At 43.2% G+C, this 22,156-nt stretch overlaps 1 protein-coding gene across 2 annotated transcripts in view; it reads left to right on the top strand.

Annotated features, from left to right (window-relative positions):
- Nmdmc (NAD-dependent methylenetetrahydrofolate dehydrogenase) overlaps positions 1–19,360 on the top strand; it is a 52,521-nt gene extending 33,161 nt beyond the window's left edge. For both annotated transcript variants that reach the window (XM_037435823.2, XM_037435822.2), the window contains one exon: positions 19,235–19,360. In XM_037435823.2, the coding sequence (XP_037291720.2) occupies positions 19,235–19,359 (125 nt within the window). In that variant the 3' untranslated portion in view covers position 19,360. The remainder of the gene's footprint in view (positions 1–19,234) is intronic.
- The last annotated feature ends 2,796 nt before the right edge of the window (positions 19,361–22,156 follow it).

A 22,156-nucleotide genomic window follows, 5' to 3' on the forward strand; every position in this document is an offset into this window, starting at 1 on the left:
CCAAAACTTGAGCCACACACCACAGCCCAAAAATTCTAATGCTCACTACCACGCCGCCCCACTTGTTGCTGCTGCCGCATCAGTCCCGCAGTTCTCATCGCGCTACCGAAATCCATCTGAGTGGCGCACACAAGATGATCGATCGATATGCTTCTCTTGCCATCGCGTTGGCCACATTTCCTGCCACTGCCGCAACAGATGGTCTTTCAGGCAACGTTTTCTAGACGAGCACCGACAGGATTGTGGGCAGTATTCGCCACCTCGTTTTGCCGATGACCACCTTCAGGACCTTCCAACTAGCCGTTCTACGCTACGCTCTGAACCATCCTACGTCGATGTCGTCGCCCAGGGAACCCGGTCCAGCCACTCCCCGTCGCCTCAGGGTCGCATCACCTATATGGACGCACGTTTGTAGTCATCACAGACCACCAAGCGCTCTGCTGACTGTCAACCCTTAAGGATCCTACAGGAAGACTCGGGCAATGGGCATTGCGATTGCAGGAGTACATGTTCTCTGTAGTGTACAAGTCTGGCAAGCTTCACAGCAATGCCGACTGCTTATCTCGACACCCTGTTGATACACCCGACTCCTCTGAGTTGGAAGCTGATGCCAACATCCTAGCCATAACAGATTTTCTGCAAATAGCCGACGAACAGCGTCGAGATTCATTGCTGCTGTCGATGATTGACCGTCTTCAATTCAGCTATTAAGACCCTTCACTGAGCCTATTTTTTATTCAAAACAACGTTTTGTACCACCGCAACTTACAGCCTGATGGCGCGAAACTTTTGCTCATCGTCCCACGTCATCTGCGCATTCACCATTTACGTCATTCACCATTTTATCTTCTCTTTGGCCATGATCCCTTACTACCTTTCAATACCCTGCTTTTACTTTCAATACCCTGCTTGCACATGACCTTCCATCCACCACATCATACGCACAAGATGCCATTTTTCCCGTGCTCTGATCGCACGTACAGTAGCCCGCGCCAGGTTCTCATCGTCCTAGAGAGCACAAAAGTTGCTCTACGACAGCCGACATAGGTATGTCGATTTTTCTCCGGGCTCTCTCGTGCTACTATGGCTGCCATCCCGTCGTGTTGGCCTGTGCGAGAAACTTTTATCGCAATACGTTATGCCTTACCGAGTTGTGCGCCAAGTCACACCTGTTACCTATGAAATTTCTCCTACTACGAACCCCACTGTTACATCCAGAAGTGACATTGTGCATGTTTCTCGCCTGAAGCCCTATCACAGTGACCCGTCCGTCTAATAACAGCAGGCACAGGGACGGTGCTTTGCCGCCCGGGGTAATGTCACGGGTATAGAAAGGTAACTCAGGCATGGGTGCAGAAATGACGCAGAAGAGATGAAGACAACAATGTTGTTGTGGGGTCGTGTCTGGACTGCCCTGTTGTCCTGCATGGTTGGGTCCGATTGAAGCACTGCTTTCGTGGGAAGGTCATTCCAGTCTTGATGTCAGGTTGAAAAAGGAGAATGCATAGGTGACAGTGTGAGCTTTAGGGCGATATACGGTTTTTTCGTGGTTGGTCTGGCTTGAGTGGCGATGAGTGGCGACGATTCTGAACACGTTGGAGTGTGCAAGAAAGATTTGGACTGACGAATTTATAATGAATGGAGAAAAATGTTCTTTTGCTGTTTCTTTTGCAGCTTCCTAGTTTTTTTTTAATTTCTTGCCAGTTTATTAGGTGCTTTGAGTTATTTTTTTCTTTGCAGTCGTTAAAAACGTTTTCTTTTTTCTATTTCGATTGACTTAATATCAACTAAGCTAAGGACTTCTTTATTTACATCACTTTGTTCTGTTTTTATTCTTTCAATAGCTAGCTGCCATCATTTACTGGCCTTGCACAGAGTTTTTATACACTAGAAAAAGTGTCGTTCATAGCTTTCTGTTTTTTCAAGGTTATTTTTCAGTATTTTCTCTCTCTTTCTTTATAAATCATGGCATTCTTGCTTCATTTACTGTAAATTAGTTTCTCGACACTGTGATGTTTTTAAACATATTCATTGAAGTAAGCAATTATAAAAAAGTATGGACTCGATTAGCGCTTGCTCACCTTGACATGTTTTGAATATTTTACCCATGTTTAATTTTTCACATCCTGAATAAATTGAAAGCGCAGCTGAGCTCTGCTTATGAACACATGTGCCTATTTTCTCTAGATTAGAGAAATACAGCCTCATTTCATTTAATCAAGTCTGCCTTGTGAGCAGTCCTCATAAAGAAATTCGTTCCATAACATGGTACAAATGTAGTCCATCTAGGCTGTCAAAGTAACACATGTTGTGATTTGTGAAGGTGTCACGATACCAGAGTGCCCTTATGAGGCTGCACAATGCAAAGTGCGGCGCACTTTCGTTCGTGCAATATTGCCCACGTAACATGTAGTACAGTCGAACCCGTTTATAACGAACTGGAAAATGCCGCGATGGATGATTGTTATATCGGTAGTTCGTTTTATATGGACTCACCCATATAAACGTGCACTTAGTGGACAAACTGGTTTTTTTTGTGTGTTTTTTTATTGAAGAGTGCTAAGAACCCCTCCACTGACAAATCAGGGCTTTCTGCATGTTAAGTGACACCCGTTGACTCATCAGTGAATGAAACCATGTTCGCAATAAACTCACGCCGTTTCACTGAAGCGTGGTATCACGCCGTTGAATCAATCATCTCTCCTCTTGCCGTTGCATTCCGGGTTGTTTGCAGTCCAATGCATGCGCACGTTTGTACCTTCTTCATGCAGGATTCAACCGGGATAGTGCTGCTCGGGTGCAGCGAGTAGTCTGTTCATCTAACACAATGAAGATGAATTTTGTAAGCAACGTGCGAGATGTAAGCAACGTGTGAGAGTGCCGCTTGTATACTGCCGTCACTCCGTCATGCAGATATCTGCAGATGACTGTGATTGGGTTGCCGGCAATGAGTCAAAATGGTCAGATCATTGACACTGGCCACCTCGTTATTGCTCTTTTCAGAAGTGTTGGTTGTAAAAATAGGAGGCTTTCGAAAATATGTTCGCTGCATGTGGACTCAGTTTCGAAGGGTAGCATAGGAAAATCGTAAGTACACCAAAATATGGCCGTTATAACTGATAGATCGCTATATCTGGGATCGTTATAAGTGGGTTTGACTGTAGTCAAAGTCAGATGTTGGAAATGGATGGAACGTGGTTGCAAGCTCAGACTTCAGGCTAAGCTATAGACCCTATAGACCCTGCATGTATTGGTGCTGCACACGGACGTTACCTTGAGAAAGCTTCGTCATTTCCGATTTTAAGTGTTGCCAATTCTACGTGTTAGGTGACAGCGGAGTGAAGTTAGCTTTTATAAACTGTAAACACACAAGAATGTAGAGCTTTTCTTTTTGGTACTGCAGCCATGTACTGTGCCGTAAATGTCTTGATTATAAATTGTGCAATTGGCCCTAACTCTGCTCTCGCTGTAAGGCTTCATTTGCAAATTAGTGGGTCTATTGGGCTTCTGCTGTTTCAGAAGCCTGTCTAAATATAGTGTGCCTGAATAAGTACTCTCATGCTCTAATGCCTGAGGTTAGGAACCGCACTGGAACAATACATGCAGTGAATATTGCTGTGTCCAGCACGACTGGATCCATAGCAGCCTTGATATTTTTGAAAAAATATGTGAAAGTAAGTCTTTCACATGCGTATATAACAGCCACATTGTACGCCAGGTGAAGTATGAGTGGTAGTTGACTTATTGCGGTTTGGTGCTAGATACACCATTGCCTCAAATCGGCAGAGCAGTCAGTCGAAAGAAGTGCGCGTGACGGATTCCTTCTCTTTGACCGCGGCGACCCTATCGGCGGCTTTTGTCGCTGTATGCAACTACGGGCAGAATTTCGTGACCAGAAAAGCATTGAAGGATTCTGCTTTTACTTTCATACTCATGTTCGTTCACACTGACTAATGCTCATTCACATTCACGTCCCTATGTGTACTCAAACTCACTGGCACTCGCTTAAGTTCATATGCACATTTGCTTACACTTGTAGCAAAGTGTTCTGATACTTCGATTACTGGTAACGAAACTTCAGGTAGACTTGCTTCAGAGTCAGTAGCTGCCACTACAGGCACCACTGTGGAGGAGGAGCTTCCAATTCCATCTGCTGTCAGTGGCTTGCTTTGTCAGTGCCTATGTTCTCAATGCAAAGACTTGCTCAGATTGCCCAGAAGCTTACCAAATTATACAGATGCTTCATTTGGAAAATGATTCCCACGCCCCTCTCCTGCATCTTTTCAATCCTGCTCGCACGCGAAGTGACACAAACTTGCCTACGGTCAATTTTAGGTTGCACCTACATTGTCGATTGGTTCTCTGCACTACAAAACGATGCCTTGGCCCTTCGGCATTAATCCGCAAAAAAAATTAGAGCTCACTCGGACTCACCCAAAAAATATATGTTGATCTGAGGACTCTCTCGGACCCAAACTCACCAAAATTATCCTCGTCGGGTTCGCTAGGACTGTAAGTGACCGACATATTACTTTAATGGACACACTCAGGCTCATGGCTCTACCCGAGTCTGAGTCAGAGTTGCCAGATACTACTGAGCTAACATGCAAATAATCATCACAAAATAAGCCAAAATAAAGTGATGCAACTTTTGTGAAGAAGCCCGAAACAAGCAGAACTTTAATTAATTTTTTTCTTGCTTGAAAATGTTTTTTTTTTTAAATAAAACTGGCTCTAAAATACAGAGGCGAGTCAAAAATATTGTTCTGTATGGCAAAATTATGGCAAATATGAATGAAAGCGGATTATTTACTCTTTAACATTCTTTGAAGAATAGCCTCCATTCAGTTGAATGCACATTTGCCAGAGCATGGTCAACGTTACTCGTTGATTCCCTCAGCATATTTTTTTATTTATTTTACTTCAAAATATCCCTGAAGGCCCTCGACAAGGGTATTACATAGGGGGACATATAACAATAAATTGGAAAATAATTTAGTGAAAGTAACAGTAACAAAGTACAATCTTGACAATTGACTGGTATACATTTGATAAGAAAACAACAACAACAATGGCAAAGGAATAAATGCAAAGTACACCATACTTTGAAATTAGGAACTGAAGGAACTATAGACACAAGTGGTAAAAAAAGCTAGAAGTGCAAGCATAGAAGGCAGTTACTGAATGCCTTCTGAAACAGGGCACATGAAATACATGAAATCTACAAGGACGTACACAGAGACTAACAAAAGAGATACGCTATTAAAAAAATCATGTAAGACGACACCACATTTAGGTAATACGGTCAGTGCGTAGAAGATCGTGAAATTTCTTTGTTTTTTCCGGTAGCTACGTGAGACGGTAAAGGGTTCCGTTCAATGATAGTGTGTGGTATGAAATAATTAGTGAAACGATGAGTGTGACATATGGCTCGTTTGACCTTGTACTGGTGATCGCAGCGAGGAAAAATGGCTGCAGGGGGCTGAAAGAAATCATCAGAAAGAATTGAATGATGGTATAGTTTATGAAAAAGCGAAAGGCAAGCTCCTTCGCGACAATGGAATAATGGTTGAACTTGGGCACCATTTCTTAGTGCAGTGATTCTTGAATGACGTGAGTAATCTGAAACAATAAAACTCACAGCATGGCTTTGGAAGGATTCAGTATTCTGGATAAGATAGGCTTGAACTGGGTCCCAAATAGCTGAAGCGTATTTGATTTTAGGTCTAACAAGCGTTTATTTGGCAAGCTCACTTAGATAGGGAGGGGCATTTTTTAGGGAATGTTTGATAAGACTATAGGATGACGTCAATGTGATAATGCCATGTGATATCTGATTGAAAGGGAACACCAAGGTACTTATAATAACTACTAAGAGCTAATTCGGTATTATTCAAATGTAAGATGTTGGTATGCAGGTTTTGTGTAAGGTAAATGACATTAACTTTGTTTTGGATTCATTAAGGATCATTACAGTGAGATGCACCAAGTATTAATATTGACAAGGTTGGATTGGAGGAGCTCACGATTGGCATTACTAGATATATTACGGTATAGTACACAATCATCAGCGAATAGTCTAATATGGGAGGACACATAATTAGGAGAACACATAATGGGAGAACACATATGGGAAGACACATAATTAGGCAAATCATTACTATAGATTAGAAAAATCAAGGGACCTAAAACACTACCCTGAGGGACTACTGATGTTACAGTCACGTAATTAGAATGAGAGCTATTGACGACTATGTACTGTGTTCTGTGCGAAATGAATTCTTTAATCCATGAAATAGCGTTGGAGTGAATGTTAGGTTGGGTTAGCTTTAGTACAAGTCTGTGGTGGGGAACGCAATCAAAAGCTTTTGAATAATCCAGAAAGATAGCATCAACTTGAAAACCAGAGTCTAGTGATGAGTGCAGGTCATGTGCAAAACCGGCGAGCTGGGTATCACAAGAATATGTTTTGTAGAAACCACGCTGATTTTTAAAGATGATAGTGTGTTTTTCAAAATAGTTGATGATTTGAGTGTGAATGATATGTTCCAGTAGTTTTCAGATTGTATTAGTTAAAGAGATTGGGCGATAGTTGAGCAGTACAGAACGATCACCGGACTTAAAAATATGTTTGACACGCACAACTACTCAAAGTCATTGGCGAATAAGCCACTAGTGAATTACAAAGGCAATATTGAATATTGGTGGACATTATAATTCCTAAATAGTAACTACATTTGCTGGAAAAAAACAAGTAAATAAAAAAAATGAATCCCAAACTCACTTATTATGAGCGGAACTGGCAACTCTGGTCTGAGTGAGTTGGCTCATGAGTTCGTTAGCATAAAATTAACTTTGTCACTGTTGGTGTCGATGCTCTTCAATGTCAATACTTTAAGTAATGGACTCTCTACGGTATACCTTTATATCCTGTACCTTCAAATACGAGTTATCAGTGGTTTCAATCAAAAGACATTTGTATGAAATCTATGAGTTACACGAGAGATCTTTATCAAGCACTTCTCCTGAAAGAATTTGTGGGGAATAGGCCATGACATATTGCGATGAGGTAGCATATTGTTCAAACATCTGGGAAAAGACCTGAGTACGAATTTAGGCAGATATCATATGTTGACAAATGCTGTCAAGATAGCACCATAGGTCAGCAAGTAATAGTAGGGCTCATTCAGACTCACTCACGAATCATATTTTGCACTGAGAGCTTACTCGAACTCAGACTCACCAATATTTGGCATGGCGCACTTTTTTTTTCCTGAAAATCCTGCTCCAAGTTTGGGGTGTGGCTATTACACAAGGTAACATTTACGAAAATTTGGTTTCCAATTACAGCATAGACTGCTGATAACGCAAGTCGCCGAAGTCACGAATATTTGCACGACAGCCAAAATAACCTTCTTCGTAGATCACACTAGCGCTAGACGTATTGAGCATGCAGTCTCACACGTGCGAAAATCAAGAAATGCGATGTGGTGCTTACAAGCATTCAAATTTTAAAAAATAAACATCGGGAGGTCCATGTCGCCAACAGAAATGAAAGTGAATAAAACAATAGCTATGAAAAGAGAGCGTCATCACAGAAATTCGGCAGTTGCGTTTCAAGCCACCACTAATATTTTGTCCGCAGAGCATTACCACCGATCACTCAATTTTACGGGCTCGTGCCCATATCCAATGACATTGCAGTCGAATCACGAACCACCATTCGAGTGTTACAAGTGCTACCCCTGCCCCATTTCCTTCAAGTAGAGCTACCACAAAGACTTACGTTGATTCCGTACAAAACTGCAACAGTTGCCCTCGACCGCCACCGAAATGCAACCCACACTGATTAGGCCTAGCATACGGTTCAGCATGTTGTCGCTGGAAGTTTTACTAGACAACATGAAGATTGGCCGTCGAAAAGATCACACACTCAAGCACTGATCCAGGAGTAGCACACATGATATGATGTATGGGTTCGTGGCCGGGAAATAAACGGCGACAAAAGTCCGCTGAGGTTGTGCAAGTCTGCGTAGTGACAGCAAAGACGAAAGCTTGCGTCGAAAAGCTTTTAAATTTGCGGACGAGATAGCAAACACAATAACTACGACGCTTTTCCCGACAAGAAGCTCAAAGCGCACGCGCACTTGGTGAGGCTGCGATTGCGTGTTCCTTGCGGAGCGCGCAGGGCCGGAGCCTCGCCGGCACAAAGGTTACTCCGATGCCCAGGCAACCACCCTTATTCCTCACTGGGCGATCCGGCAAAGCTGGCGCAGTACTGCCGTAGTAAATTTTTCAAATTTTTTCTCACTTCAGTAAACCTAAGAGGGTATCAAATTGCAATCGTGCAAATGTGGTACAGAACTACTGATCACGGCCAAGTTCGGGGTGTGCCTAATGTGTGCGAAATTTTTTAAAAATACGATTTCTCGTGGCCAATTATGTGAATGAATACGATTTCTTAACTGGACTGACTTAAACTCAGAATCACAGAAATTTTCCTCAACTAGACTCACGCGGACTCAAACACGTCAAAATATTTCTCACCCGAACTCACTCAGACTCACGGCATGATCTGAGTCTAATGAGTCGACTCATGAGTGAGACCTATGTCCTGCAGGGATGCAGTTGTGGCCGCACATTTATCGCGCTTCTTCACTGTGCCCCTAGAGTGACCCTAGCACTAATTTGACATAAGCAACACATCAAGGTAGCTTTGGTTAATTTTTGGCTGCATCCTGATGATGTAATAGTTGACATCATGTTACATTGAAGAAGTCAGCATAGTCATGCCAGGGGGCTACACCTGCCCAATTGTCTGTTGAGAAGAGTGAGAAGGCCAGGTTAGAAACTGTAAGCTGCTGAAGCAGGTGTTTCTATACCGTGTAGCATTTTTATTGCAACACTTATTCACTAAATTCTTGCGGCAGCTCATTCACATCAGTCAAGTGCGGAGCTATCGTTTCATCACACATTTAGGACCAAGGGGTTGTTTACTTGTCTTTTAAGGCTGTGTTTCATACTCTAATCTACTTCTTTTTTTATAAAAGCATACTCATATATGAGCAGAACTCAATCTTGCTCGGCCATACGATCATTCAGTTGTAGCAGTCCTCCATTCCTCTCGATTGCAACAGTCTTGCCAGGAATGAGAACAGCGTGCGCTACTTCACTACTGTGAAATCTGCATGTTGCTGTCTAGACCATCCCTTAATTTGACACTTCTCATGCTAGCCTTGCTGTTGTGGCACTTTGTGTTGTGGATACTCATTTCTCAAGAAAATGACCTCCCCTTTACAATCTCATCTTGTACTACCCGTCCCCCTTTACCAATGACACTGTGCCGCGCTTCCTTACGAGTTGCAGAAATAAGTGCCTTTCCTCGTCTCAACTCATCACTAATATTATTAATGGTCTCTTTCTTTAGTATGTGTATCAAGTTAGTAAAGTGCAATATTTCAAGGGTGTGTGACCATATGCAAGAATGAAATAATTATTTGCTCTCAACCAGGGTCTCTAATTGAACCTAAATAAAGGAAATTGCCACAAATAAAATTCGGGCCAAATGGAAGCATTTGGAATAGAAACATTTGCTTAAAATATACATTATACCAAATCAAACGGAACCATTCCAAAAAAGTAAAATGCCAAAGTTATATCCAGTAACCGGGATGAAGTGTCTCATTTATGCTACTATAATATGAAATGTATGATCATGTGATATCCAGGTAACTCACCAGAAAATATTGAGAATAATACCCCTGACAAACAGGCACTCTTGAGTCCTTTGGGTAAGGGGACATCTTACAGAATAGTGTTCATACACAGTGACTTACAACAAAGGAGTATCTCCTTCTCCACAAAGTTCCTTCACAAGAAACCATATTTGCCGTCTACTTGATGAACATGAACGGCTTTCTCCCGCATACAGCATGCATAACTCAACAATGTAGTCTTTCAACGGTGGCTCTCTACGTGCCACCATAATGTACTTGGCCATTGTCAGTATGCATGACCGCCTGAAAATTCCCTGTCCAGGCAATAACGCGATCCTTAATGTTCCCGCATCATGTCCCTAGTACCCTCATGTTCAATTCCGGCAGTGTCATTTGCTTTTCGATAGTGTGCTGCATTCAAGTTTGCACGTTGGTGCTGTCAACGAAATTCCCAAGGTAACAGTGTGATTTTATAAAAAAGTTTTTCTCATGTTGATATAACGACCAGTGCCGTTTTCTTTCCAACGATCATCTGATGAACTGTAGCAAATCACGTAAGCCACAAACTACCTGAAAACTTTGTGTGGTGTTGTGTGTAATCAATGTAACTTTTTTCTGCAAGGAGTCCTTCAGAATAACAAAACAGTTTTACTACAAAGCACTTTACTTTTGCTCCTGTGTGAAGGGCAAAGCTGGCAATAATGATACCAGTTTAATGTGGAGAAAGGGAGTCTGATGTTACCACTGCATACAGCATCCCAAGATACAGACGGAATACGATATTAAAGAACAGGGCATAAATTTAAAAAAAACAACCTGTGTAGTGCTGTGAAGTCACTGTTCTTGCATTAGTAAAGCAGTGCCTTGAAGCAAACTTGCGTGGGGAAATTCTTACCCAAAGTGCGATAAGGTTTCAAAAATCCTTATATTGAATAATACAATATGTGTAACCGACTCCTGTTTTTTTTTTACTTGTTTTTTGTACAATTTTGATATGCACAGGTTTGACTGTTGTACTGTTAATAATACTTATAGTCCCTAAAAAGGCAAACAATTATTGTGAAATAGTGCAAGAAAACACATGTACACAGCAAAAAGACAACACAGGCGCAATGTTGAGAGGTGCCCCGGGCAGCTTAGGCCAGCAAAAGATGGTGGAACTCACTTGGACTCACTCAAGAAGTACATATTGTGCTTTGGACTCACTAGAACTCAGACTCACCACAATTTTCCTGAGCCATACTCACCCAGACTCACACGAAAATTTTACTCAACCGGACTCACTCGGACTCAGACTCAAAATAATATTATTCCCCCCACTCACTTAGACTCATGGCTCGATTTTAGTCTAAGTGAGTCCGAGTGAGTCTACTCATAAGTGAGTTCGCCGACCTATGCTAGGCAGCGCTCGTGTTGTCTTCTTGCTGTAACCACATGTTTCTTCTTACACTATTTTACAATGCATTACCAACTAGCTTGGCTTTCTGTACTACTACACACAATCAATAGACGGAACAAACACAAACATGGCCAGATGGGTGGCACTCTTCAGTAATTTATTTCTGGATTAAATACACGTGAACACAAGTGCAGTTCGAATGCATCATTTGCGCGTCACTCGGCAACCTGCTTTCAAAGAATCCAAGATCTAAATTTCGCAGCTGTATTTATGCAACTGTACTAGTGCATGCACTCCCCAGCCCCTTTATGTAGAAAGCATTTTGTAATTATTGAGCCACTGGTTACTAGCTTCCGCCAAGAAAGGTTTATATCATTGACCACATTTCTTACAAACCTTGCAGTGTGCAGGCAGATGCAAGAGTTTATTCTGTAAATTCATGTCATGGCTATTTGTTTGTCCATTAACACACTGACCATTTTGAACCAGGTAACATTAATAAAGGTTAAGAGTGTTATGTAAGGTTAACGTAGTATTGGCGGTATATGGGATGTATGTACGTATGAAAATGCTGAGCCCTTCTAAGTGCATGCTTGCAATTCATTGCAAAACAGGTAACAGGGTTGAAAAAAAATGAGGATGAGAAAAAAAAAGGAGAGCTCTATGTGTATCCTTTCTCACCCATTTTTTTCTGTGCTATTGACTGATTTGAAACGCTGAGTGCAATTGTAGCTCGAAAAGTCTCACTCGATAGTGTTGTATTTTCTCTACAAGTGTGTAATACTAATAATTTAAAAAGCTTACTTCTGAGAACAATAGCTTCCATCAACCTTTTATGTTGGTTTTATGTTTTGTGGATGTGGGAGCCCATCTGCCTGATCTGTTGCTCCTCACTGCCTGATTCATTAATGGTATCACTATCTAGCCTTACACACTGACTTTTTTCCAGCAAGCACCAGCATTATTTCTACATGATCATCTTTTTGAAATGAAACATTACCCATGCATCTCATCACATTATTGGCATTCTCTCATTGCATGTAGCACAGTCAACTAGAAGAGCTTGCCATCTTGTGGTACTACATAAGCTGATCTAAAAATGTATACAACCTTCTATTTAGTGATGTAACATACTAATTCAATAGACTCTCAATAAACAAAAGCTGAAGGGACCAGGAAAATATTGTTACGTGGAAATAACAGTAGGCAGTGCGCAGCCATAACACAGCTCATCAACAAACAACGTCCACTTCTTCACTCTCAGTCTTAGGCGCCCTTTTTGGGTATATCCCACTATGCCCTGTTACAGTCAGCCAAAACCACAACATACAACCCCCGGCGGCAAAAGCGCCGACCCGGAGAGCTTATGAGGCCGCAGCAAGAGGAGTGTGGTAACGCATGAGCCTTGATACGTGGACGATGTCCAGGGACAGCAGAGCAGCAGAGGTTGATGGATCATCAAGAACAATTTCATATGTAGTGTCGGTCACTCGTCTAAGCACGCGGTATGGGCCCGTGAAACAAGAGAGAAGCTTCTTTGAAAGGTCTGCATGTCGCGTAGGGGACCAAAGAAGAACGAGGGAACCTGTCGGAAAGTGTTCATCGTGATGTCGCTCGTCGTAACGATGCTTCTACGAGTCTTAGGACGCCGATAATCTGCTGCGGGCAAGCTGAAGAGCATGGTCAACTCGGGCAATCGCGTCATGTGCATATTCAGAAGTAGACTGCGCAGCGGCTGGCAGGAAGGTATCCAACGACAATGTTGGTTTGCATCCAAACAGAAGGTAAAATGGCGAGTACCCAGCAGTATCATGCCGGGAGGGATTGTACGCGAACGTCACGTACGGTAGTGCAAGATTACAATCAGGATGGTCGGCCGAAACGTATTTCGATAGCATGTTCGTCAGGGTGTGGTTTAAACGTTCTGTAAGCCCGTTTGTCTGGGGGTGGTATGATGTCGTGAGCTTATGTTGGGTAGAGCAGGAACGCAAGATATCGTCAACCACTTTCAAAAGGAACGTACGACCTCAGTCTGTCAGCAGTTGACGAGGGGCTCCATGCACTAAAATGAGATCGCGTAGTAGAAAATCAGCGACGTCTGTAGCACAGCTTGTTGGCATGGCTCCCGTAACTGCAAAGCGGGTCACGTAATCTGTAGTAACCGCGACCCACTTGTTTCCGGAGGCCAATGTTGGAAAGGGACCGAGAAGGTCCAAGCCAACACGAAAGAAGGGCTCTGATAAGATGTCGATGGGCTGAATATACCCGGCAGGGAGTCCCGACGGCTTCTTGCAGTGCTGGCAAATTTCACAAGCATTGACATAACGACATATACAGCGTGAAAGGCCAGGCCAGTAAAAGCGGCGGCGCACACGATCATATGTGCGAGAGACACCAAGGTGACCCGCCGTTGGCGCGTCATGGAGCTCGTGGAGAACTGTGGAGCGCAGGTGCGTTTTTATAACCAGAAGTAGGTCGTGACCATTGGGCGATAAATTATGCCGATATAAGGTGTGGTCCTTTAAGGTAAACTTGCGAACAGAAGGGTCGTGCGGTGAAGATTCGAGCTGTTGTATTAGGCGGCTGATATCCGGATCCCGATGCTGCTCGTCACCGAGATTAAGCAGCTGGGAGATGGAAAGGACGCAACCCACAGAATCAGTGCTTGTAGGGTTGCAGTCAGCCACAAGGTAGCGTAACAGACAATCCACACCTTTGTGCAGTTTTCCTGATTTATACACTACGGTGTAAGAATACTCTAGGAGGCGGAGTGCCCAGCGGGTGAGACGACCTGTGGGATCTTTGAGGGAGGTGAGCCAGCAAAGAGTGGGGTGGTCGGTGAGAACTATAAATGGTCGGCCGTATAAGTAAGGGTGAAATTTCGTGGCTGCCCACACTAGCGCTAGGCATTCGCGCTCTGTAATTGAATAATTCCACTCCGAGGGCGACAGCAGCCTACTGGCATAAGCTATTACGCGATGCTGCCCAGGTTGTCGCTGAGCCAACACAGCGCCTATTCCGTAACCACTGGCATCGGTGCAGACTTTGGTCGGTGCCGTAGGGTCAAAGTGAGCCAGAACTGGAGAGGAAGTGAGCAGAGTGGTGAGGTCAGGGAATGCTGCTGCTTGCAAGGCACCCCAGGTAAATGTCTCATCTGGTTTAAGTAAATCTGTTAGGAGCCGAGCAATTTCCGCAAAGTTCTTGATGAACCTCCGAAAGTAAAAGCAAAGCCCCACAAAGCTGCGGACGACATCTTTGGCGGTTTTTGGCACAGGAAAGTACTTCACAGCTCGAACTTTTTCTGAGTCGGGCTGTACGTCATAAGCGTAAACAATATGCCGAAGTATTATAATGCGACGGCGACCAAACCGGCACTTGGATGAATTCAGTTGAAGGCTCGCAAAACGGAATACAGCAAGAATTTCAGACAGTCTCTCAAGGTGCGCTTCAAAGGTGGGAGCAAACACAACCACGTCATCCAGATAACCAAGACACGTAGACCACTTGAATCCATGGAGCAGGAAGTCCATCATTTATTCGAAGGTGGCGGGGGCATTATATAAGCCGAAAGGCATGACCTTGAATTGGGAGAGTCTACCAGGTGTTACAAAAGCCGTCTTCTCTTGGTCCATGGGGTCCACGGCAATCTGCCAACAACCAGAACGAAGATCGATAGAAGTAGGCGGCACCATGGAGGCAATAAAGAGTGTTGTCAATTCGTGGCAGAGGGTATGCGTCTTTCTTAGCGACGTTGTTAAGGTGGGGATAGTCCACACAAAACCCACGATCTGTCCTTCTTTTTAACTAATACCACCGGGGATGCTCAGGGACTGGAGGATGGTTCAGTAATGTCCTTCGCTAGCATCTTGTTTACCTTCTTCTGAATGATGCTCCGCTCAAAAGCAGACACTCTGTAGGGACGGCGGTGAACAGGGTTGGCATTACCTGTGTGTATGCGATGCTGGACAAAGGACGTCTGCCCTAGAGGTCGGTCGCCAAAATTGAAGATATCCTGGTAGGCCTCGAGAAGACGCTGTAGGGCTTCAACTTACAGAGGTGGAAGATCAGTGGCGATCATGTCTACAATTTGACAGCTGCCCAAATGTGCTGCGAGCGGTGTGCGCTGCTTTGAAACAAGGGTGTCTAAGGCGAGCACTTCGGTTTGTGAATCGAGCAACAGACACAAGTGAGCCACAGAAATGCCTTGCAGAAGCAGTTGAATCATGTAGCTGAAATTTACAAGTGGTAGACAAGTTCTGTTATCTGTGATGCGGAGCACTGTGTAGGGAACTGCAACATTATGTACACGGAGTACGTTGGTGAGAGGCATAGCATAATAGTCACCGTCGGGCACAGCTGGTGAGCACAGGAAATCGATGTACATCACAGTTTTGGAGGGCAGGTGAACAAAGTCACTGCATTGTAATCTGCATGTAGGTAGATACGGGGCGTTACTGATTTGTGGTAGTTCAAGGTGGAGCACCCCAGCAGAGCAATCAATAAGAGCAGAATTGGCGGCAAGAAAATCAAGGCCTAGTATGAGGTCGTGGGGATATGTTGCAAGGACCGTAAAAAGGACGACCACTTGATGACCGGCAACGATAAGTTGAGCTGTGCACATACCGACGACAGGGACTGTTGCACCATCTGCAATTTGGACGACACTGGTCAAGGGAGGCATGAGGAACTTCTTCATGCGACGACGAAAATACGAACTTTTAATAGAGACGTGAGCGCCTGTGGCAACAGGTGTGCTGTGAGGCAACAGGTGTGCCATCAACATATACTTCAAGGGTGTTCCGGTTCAAATGTAAGGGCAACAGAGGATTTGCGGGTAAGGTCGACAGGGCAGCTTCATCTCCAGAAGCTGCACAGCTTAGTTTGCGGGGACATGCGGCGGTTAAACCATGGCGAGGGAGAGCGGCGACGCGTAATTCAACGAGAAGGGCGGCTTTGAGGCGGCAGCGACGACGGGACAGGGTAGCTGTAGTCCTCAGGCGCAGGAAATGCTGTAGACTCATTGCGGGTTAGATAACGGTGGTTCGATGGATGGAATGAGTTACTGTAAGTGCGATACAAGCCAGAAGGCATAGATGACCACTGGCTGCGGCAGTAACGAGCGATGTGTCCCGCGGGACCACAGCGGATGCAGATTGGCTTATCATCAGCTGTTCGCCAATCAGATGGGTTCCTAGTTCGAAGAGAGTACGGATGGTGACGTCTCATGTCTACAGAAGCTATCGAGGGATCAGTATTATCGACGGTGGGTACAGTGGACACAATACCCAGGTTAGCGAATTCTTGGAGGACAACAGCCTGGATCAAGGAGACGGCTGGTGTTGAGGCGTCGGGCAACATTGATTTGCTGGCAGCCGGGTAAGCGGCCTCAAGTTCAGGTCGGACGATGCGTGTCACGTCTTCGGTTGTAGACGGCTGACAAGGAGTGGCTTCGTAAGACGACGTTGCAGCGGTGTTGGCTAGGCGCTGGAACAGGTGTAAATTGTGTCGACTCTTCCCCTGCTCAAGACGGCGGCACTCTTTGATCACTGCGTCGATGGTCGTTGCGTTCGTCAATACAAGCAGGCTGAACGCATCGTTGGCGATTCCTTTTAAAATCTGCGATATCTTGTCAGCCCCAGTCATGTTGGGATCGGCCCTTTGACACAACGCTAAGAAGTCTTGAATATAAGTCAAGTAGAGCTCGGTGGACACCTGTGAACGTACGGCCAATTGCTTTCGGGCATCAAGCTGTTGACCAAACGGGCTGCCAAAAAGGCCGCAGAGCTGTTTTTTAAACATTTCCCAGCTTGTGATTTCGTGGTCGTGGGTCTCAAACCAGGTGCGAGGGGTCTTGTCAAGATAGAAAATGACATTCGCAAGCATAACGGATGGGTCCCAGCCATATTGCTTGCTGACGCACTCGTACATACTGAGCCACTTGTCCACATTCGCGTTGTTCTCTTCAGTAAAGGTACAGAGATCACGGGGTTGCCTTAGGGCGATGTACCGGGTTGCTGTCGTTGCCGAGGTAGGTGACGAAGGCATATTCTCACCCGGAGCCATGGTAGCAGACTTAACGAGGCGTCCAGTGCGTAGCTCCATTGTCAAAAGAGTACCCAGCACCTCCACAAAAATGTTACATGGGAGTAACAGTAGGCAGTCTGCAGCCACAACACAGCTCACCAATAAGGTCCACTTCATCACTCTCAGTCTCAGGCGTCCTTTTTGGGTATGTCCCACTATGCCCTGTTACAGTCAGCCGAAACCACGTAACAATATGTTCTATTTGACAGGAGTTGCATTTACGGAGAAAGGAATAAGGCTGCAGACTACAAGTATGAAACCAATCTTGTCATTAGCAATTGTTCCATTTAGGCCACAGTTCTATTTTAGCGATTTCTGTTTACTGAGAGTCTACTGTATTTAATGATCTCTAAAATTTGTCATCGCCTTCTTTCAACATAGATACATTTGATAACAATGTTTGTACTTTTTTGTTTTTCACTTGAGTTTCATTTTCTTTTTCTTGCATATATTATATTTATATGAATTCTGTTTTGCCAGTGCTTTTCCAACAGTTCTAAATTCACAATAATATCTAATATATTTGTCAATATGATTATTATTGTAATTGGTGTTGCTGCTGTTGTGGTTGTTGTTGTTGTTGTTGTAACTGCAGACATATCGTTCGGATTTTTTCGTTTGCCCATCTATTTTTGTTTTTGCACCTTGTTTGCATTTGGATTTTCTACTTGAACGAAACATGTTTTTTCAACATTTAGCTTGTAACATTGCATAAAATCAGCTTTCTTTTTTTTTCATTTTTTTAAGTCTCTAGCTGATTTATTTATTGCCCTCTCCTTCTTTATTTTGTGACACCCTCAGCTAAGGGTCATCAATGAAGCCATGAACAAAATATATAAAATAAATAGATAAATATGGGGCAGGGCAGAGAGCTGGATAAGTTTGTCAATGATACTAGGCTGTCTTCCAAAAAAATAGAAATTTTTAAGTACCCCGAGCCCTGTGAAAATTTTAACATTGCCGAAACATTATCAACCTGGTCAAAATAAATAGTTTTCTGCTTTATTAACATTTTATTTAAAATATTTCACCCTCATTCTCTCTGCAGTCAATTTTAGAGAGGCCCAGCATTATTATTCCGAATATAGGTCATTTTTCTTCAAGGTACTACTACATCTCCTGTTGAACTATCAGAATTCATAAATGAAAATAAAACTCATTCACCACTGCAATTCTAGTAGAAGAAAAAAAATTAAGCCAAAAGGAAAGCATTAAAATTCAAATTTTTTATGTTCATGACAACATAACCTGCAATTAATGAGAGTGACACTTTTATGAAAATATAGAAGGTTTCATATCAAAATGGCTTTTTCACAGTAGTCAGGGACAGAAAGGGTAGGCAGGTGGCCAAAAATTGAGACAGATTTCAGTTCAGAGATTGAATAAAACATGTTTTATGGGGTATAGTGGAGAGTAAATGTGGCTGTCTGAGAAAATAAAATTTGCTTCATGATGAAAAGAATCTGCAACACTGTCCACTTGCCACTTCTCCCACATCACAATTTCAGTCTTTCAAAACTATCCTGTCTATTTTTGCCATTTAGTATCATTACCAAAACAGCTGTGAAACTACGACCCAGATTTTGTTAGATTCGTTTTTTTATTTAATCATTTGTTTGTTTTGTCTGTTTATTTGTTATCAGTACCAAAATGCTTAATATCTACCGAATCAACTATGCTGAGTATCATCTATTGTGTCCACCTTTAAAAAACTCTAGTCACATGCTGATGCATTCTACGAAAAAGTGCACCCTTCTAGAGCTATGTACTAAATAAGCTGATTTTTTACATTAGCATGGCTGTTCAGGCATAGCCAAGACATGCTGTGTCAGTAGCAAATAATCTAACTGTTCATGCCACAAAGTACCTCAAGAAAAGTTATTCTATTCGATGTAGTGCAAAATTCACATATCTTTTGTAGAAACAAAAGTTTACTCTTAACTATCTTCTTTGTATAACTGAAATTGAATAAATCATTTTAACTCCCTCCTAACACTTGCTTTTTGTTTTTGTTTATGGTCTTGCTGCATTGCAGGTGTGTCAAGGAAAGCAAGCTACATTACCCCGGTCCCTGGAGGTGTTGGTCCAGTAACTGTTGCGATGTTGATGAGGAACACCTTCCTTGCTTACTCTAGAGCAATAAACTATCAGTTGACCTAAACAGTATTTTGTCATTCTAGAGCATAATTTAAACTCTGTTACTCTAAAGTATTACTTTAAACTTTTATTTAACCCTTTGACATTTAAGCTTGTGCAGTTTATCTAGGTAGAGGACATTATCAGGTAATAAAACATAATTATATGAAATATTTTCTTACTGAAAACTTTCCTGGTGCAGCCTGAAAATTCAGTCATTGCAGTACAGCCTTGTTACAAGGGTGAACCCCCCAGCACCCATTTGGTGAAGGCTAAATTAATTTTAAAAGGCCGCACGGGTCTTTCGAAATATATTTGTGATTTCTGACAGTTTCTCACCTTGAGGTCTTTTGTTTGCCTCTCTCTGTCTGTGCACGTGTGTGTGGTGTTTGTTTGTGTGTGGTTAAGTGGTTATTTCATTTCGAGTGCTTTACCCCTGCCCATAATCGTAGGCATGAGCATGGGGGGGAGGCAGAGGGGGGCGGCTGCCTACCCTAGTCACCTAAGAGTGCAAAGTATGCCCCACACATTGACTCAATGGCGGGGGGGCGCTAGGATGAACCTTCGCCCCCCCCTTTTATGGCCATCCATGCAGATGTCTATGCCCATAATGTTAAAGGAGCCCTGCAACACTTGGTCAAAGAACGCTTCCGATCGGTAATCGAGGCTCCTGAGAACACGTAAGGCAAAAATAGCAGCACGTGGCCTGGAATTCACAATCAATCTTTAAAGTCAGCTATAGGAATCGCTCACTCTTCTCTCTACAAAGGATGTCGTATGCCCACATTATTGCGCTATATACACAAGTCCATAGCCATAGCCACAGGAATGTGGCATGCTGCCATGTTCCTGTGCACACTCACGATTACACAAAAAGTAAGCAGCTCTTTTGAAGAAAAAAAATCAAAAGAAAGTGCTCAAGGTTGTTACTCGTGTTAACGAAAAGACGCATCTAGTTGCCGCCTTGTCAGCCCACCTTCCCTTCCTGCGTAGCTTTCAGCGCACTCGCTTGCACGAAAGGAGAGAGAAAGCGCTTTAAATGTACAGCGAATTCTTGTACCTCTGCTGGTACTTGACAGAACATACAAATTTTGTGACAGTCAATTCATAAAGCAATAAGCTGTTTTATTGTGAGCATCACGGGTACATGATCCTGCACGGCGCAAAAGACTTGAGTTATGGTCAACAGAAAACTTTCGCATCCATCGCGACAATGCTTCTGCACATTCCTCACACTTGGTTCAGACTTTTTTGACGAAAAGTCAGACTCTTGTAGTTCAACAGGCTTCTTACTCTCCTGATATTGCCCCCTGCGACTTTTGGCTGTTTCCCAAACTCAAAAGGACATTGAAAGGAGAGCAATTACTGACAAGGGAGGGCATTATGGCTGATACGACAACTGAGCTAATATCCATTCCGAAAGAGGACTTCTCAGAATGCTTCCAATAATGGCAGCACCGCTGGTAGAAGTGTGTGGAGTCCCAATGGGACTACTTTGATGGAGATTAGGTTTTCGACTCTCCAATTATGCCAGTTTTTTTTTTTTTTCCACTAAAGCTCGGATACTTGTCTAACAAACCTCCTATGAGTCAGAGGCACGGGGCTATCGATGGAAAGGCTTTGTACGGAGACGAACCACACAGCCACCACAATTTTTGCGGATAACATGCTCCGAAAAATCATTCAGACAAAACGTCCCTTCTAGGCGTTTTGCCATTTTAATGTAGATTATTCATTAAAGCTGCTAACTGCTCTTACTCTATTATGTTTGAAACCAACTATGCAGGTATGATATAAGAACGTAAAAGTAATGATAACTCAAAGAATACCACACATGCTATGACGATACCCCAGTGAAGCCGTTTTGCCACAAATGCTTTGTTTGGTAACATTAACCACGTTCCGTACAAGGTCTGTCTGTTGTTTCAGCACATAATTTTCTCGCTCATGCGCTTTCTTTTGTTATATTTCTATATTTATTAGTTGAGTCAAACTGTCAACCTCATTGTGCATTGAGAATGAACTAGACAAGATCAATTTGATATTGTTGCAATTGAAGTTTGAAAGTTTATTCGTTCAAGGTTCATGACAGGAATATACATGCACATCTAGAGCAGAGCAGGAGTTTTTATGCATTCGCCAAGATGTCTTGATGCCATAAGCCATCTGGTATGGCTATTTTATCGTGCATTTTATATTACGCGAATGTTTATTTTTTATTTTAGCCATGGAAACACGTAAATAACTAAATGAATGCGTAGTTGGTGTGATCACATGATATTTGCGTTTTATTATATATAGTCTCGAGAACGCCACCGTGACGGAGTGAATGCGCAGCTTGCGGGGCTCGATGCTCGCTTGAGAGGCCATTTTTTTTTCCAAATGATTTTTTTCTCGAAGGTTTTCGCCTTCAAAATGCGGTCACTGATTGGTGCTGCGAAGGTGTGAAGTTTGGGGGGGGGTGGGGGGGGTGCTGCTTACTGCTACCATTTCTGTCCTATCTGATATCTCTGGTTGCGAGAGTTCTCAGCATGGACATGAATAAACTCTGGTTTTTCATCCCGTGGGCCCCTGTGGCGGTTCGATTGCTATGTTTGTTTACAGTTTTTCAATTGAGAACAGGGTCACTGGTTTGATTCCTGAGTGCCATTCTCACAATCTGATTAATGCAGAAGAAAAAAAAAACAACACTGGTGAGGAGTGAAGCATGTAGGGAACCGGGTTTCAACTCCAATAACGTGAAACCTAGAGAGGGGCAAAGCATGCAGTGTTCTGAGAGAGATGTCTTTCATGCTGAAACTGGACATGTAGGCAAGGCTAT

The sequence above is a fragment of the Rhipicephalus microplus genome, chromosome X (genome assembly GCF_043290135.1).
Source record: "Rhipicephalus microplus isolate Deutch F79 chromosome X, USDA_Rmic, whole genome shotgun sequence".
Lineage (NCBI taxonomy): Eukaryota > Metazoa > Arthropoda > Arachnida > Ixodida > Ixodidae > Rhipicephalus > Rhipicephalus microplus.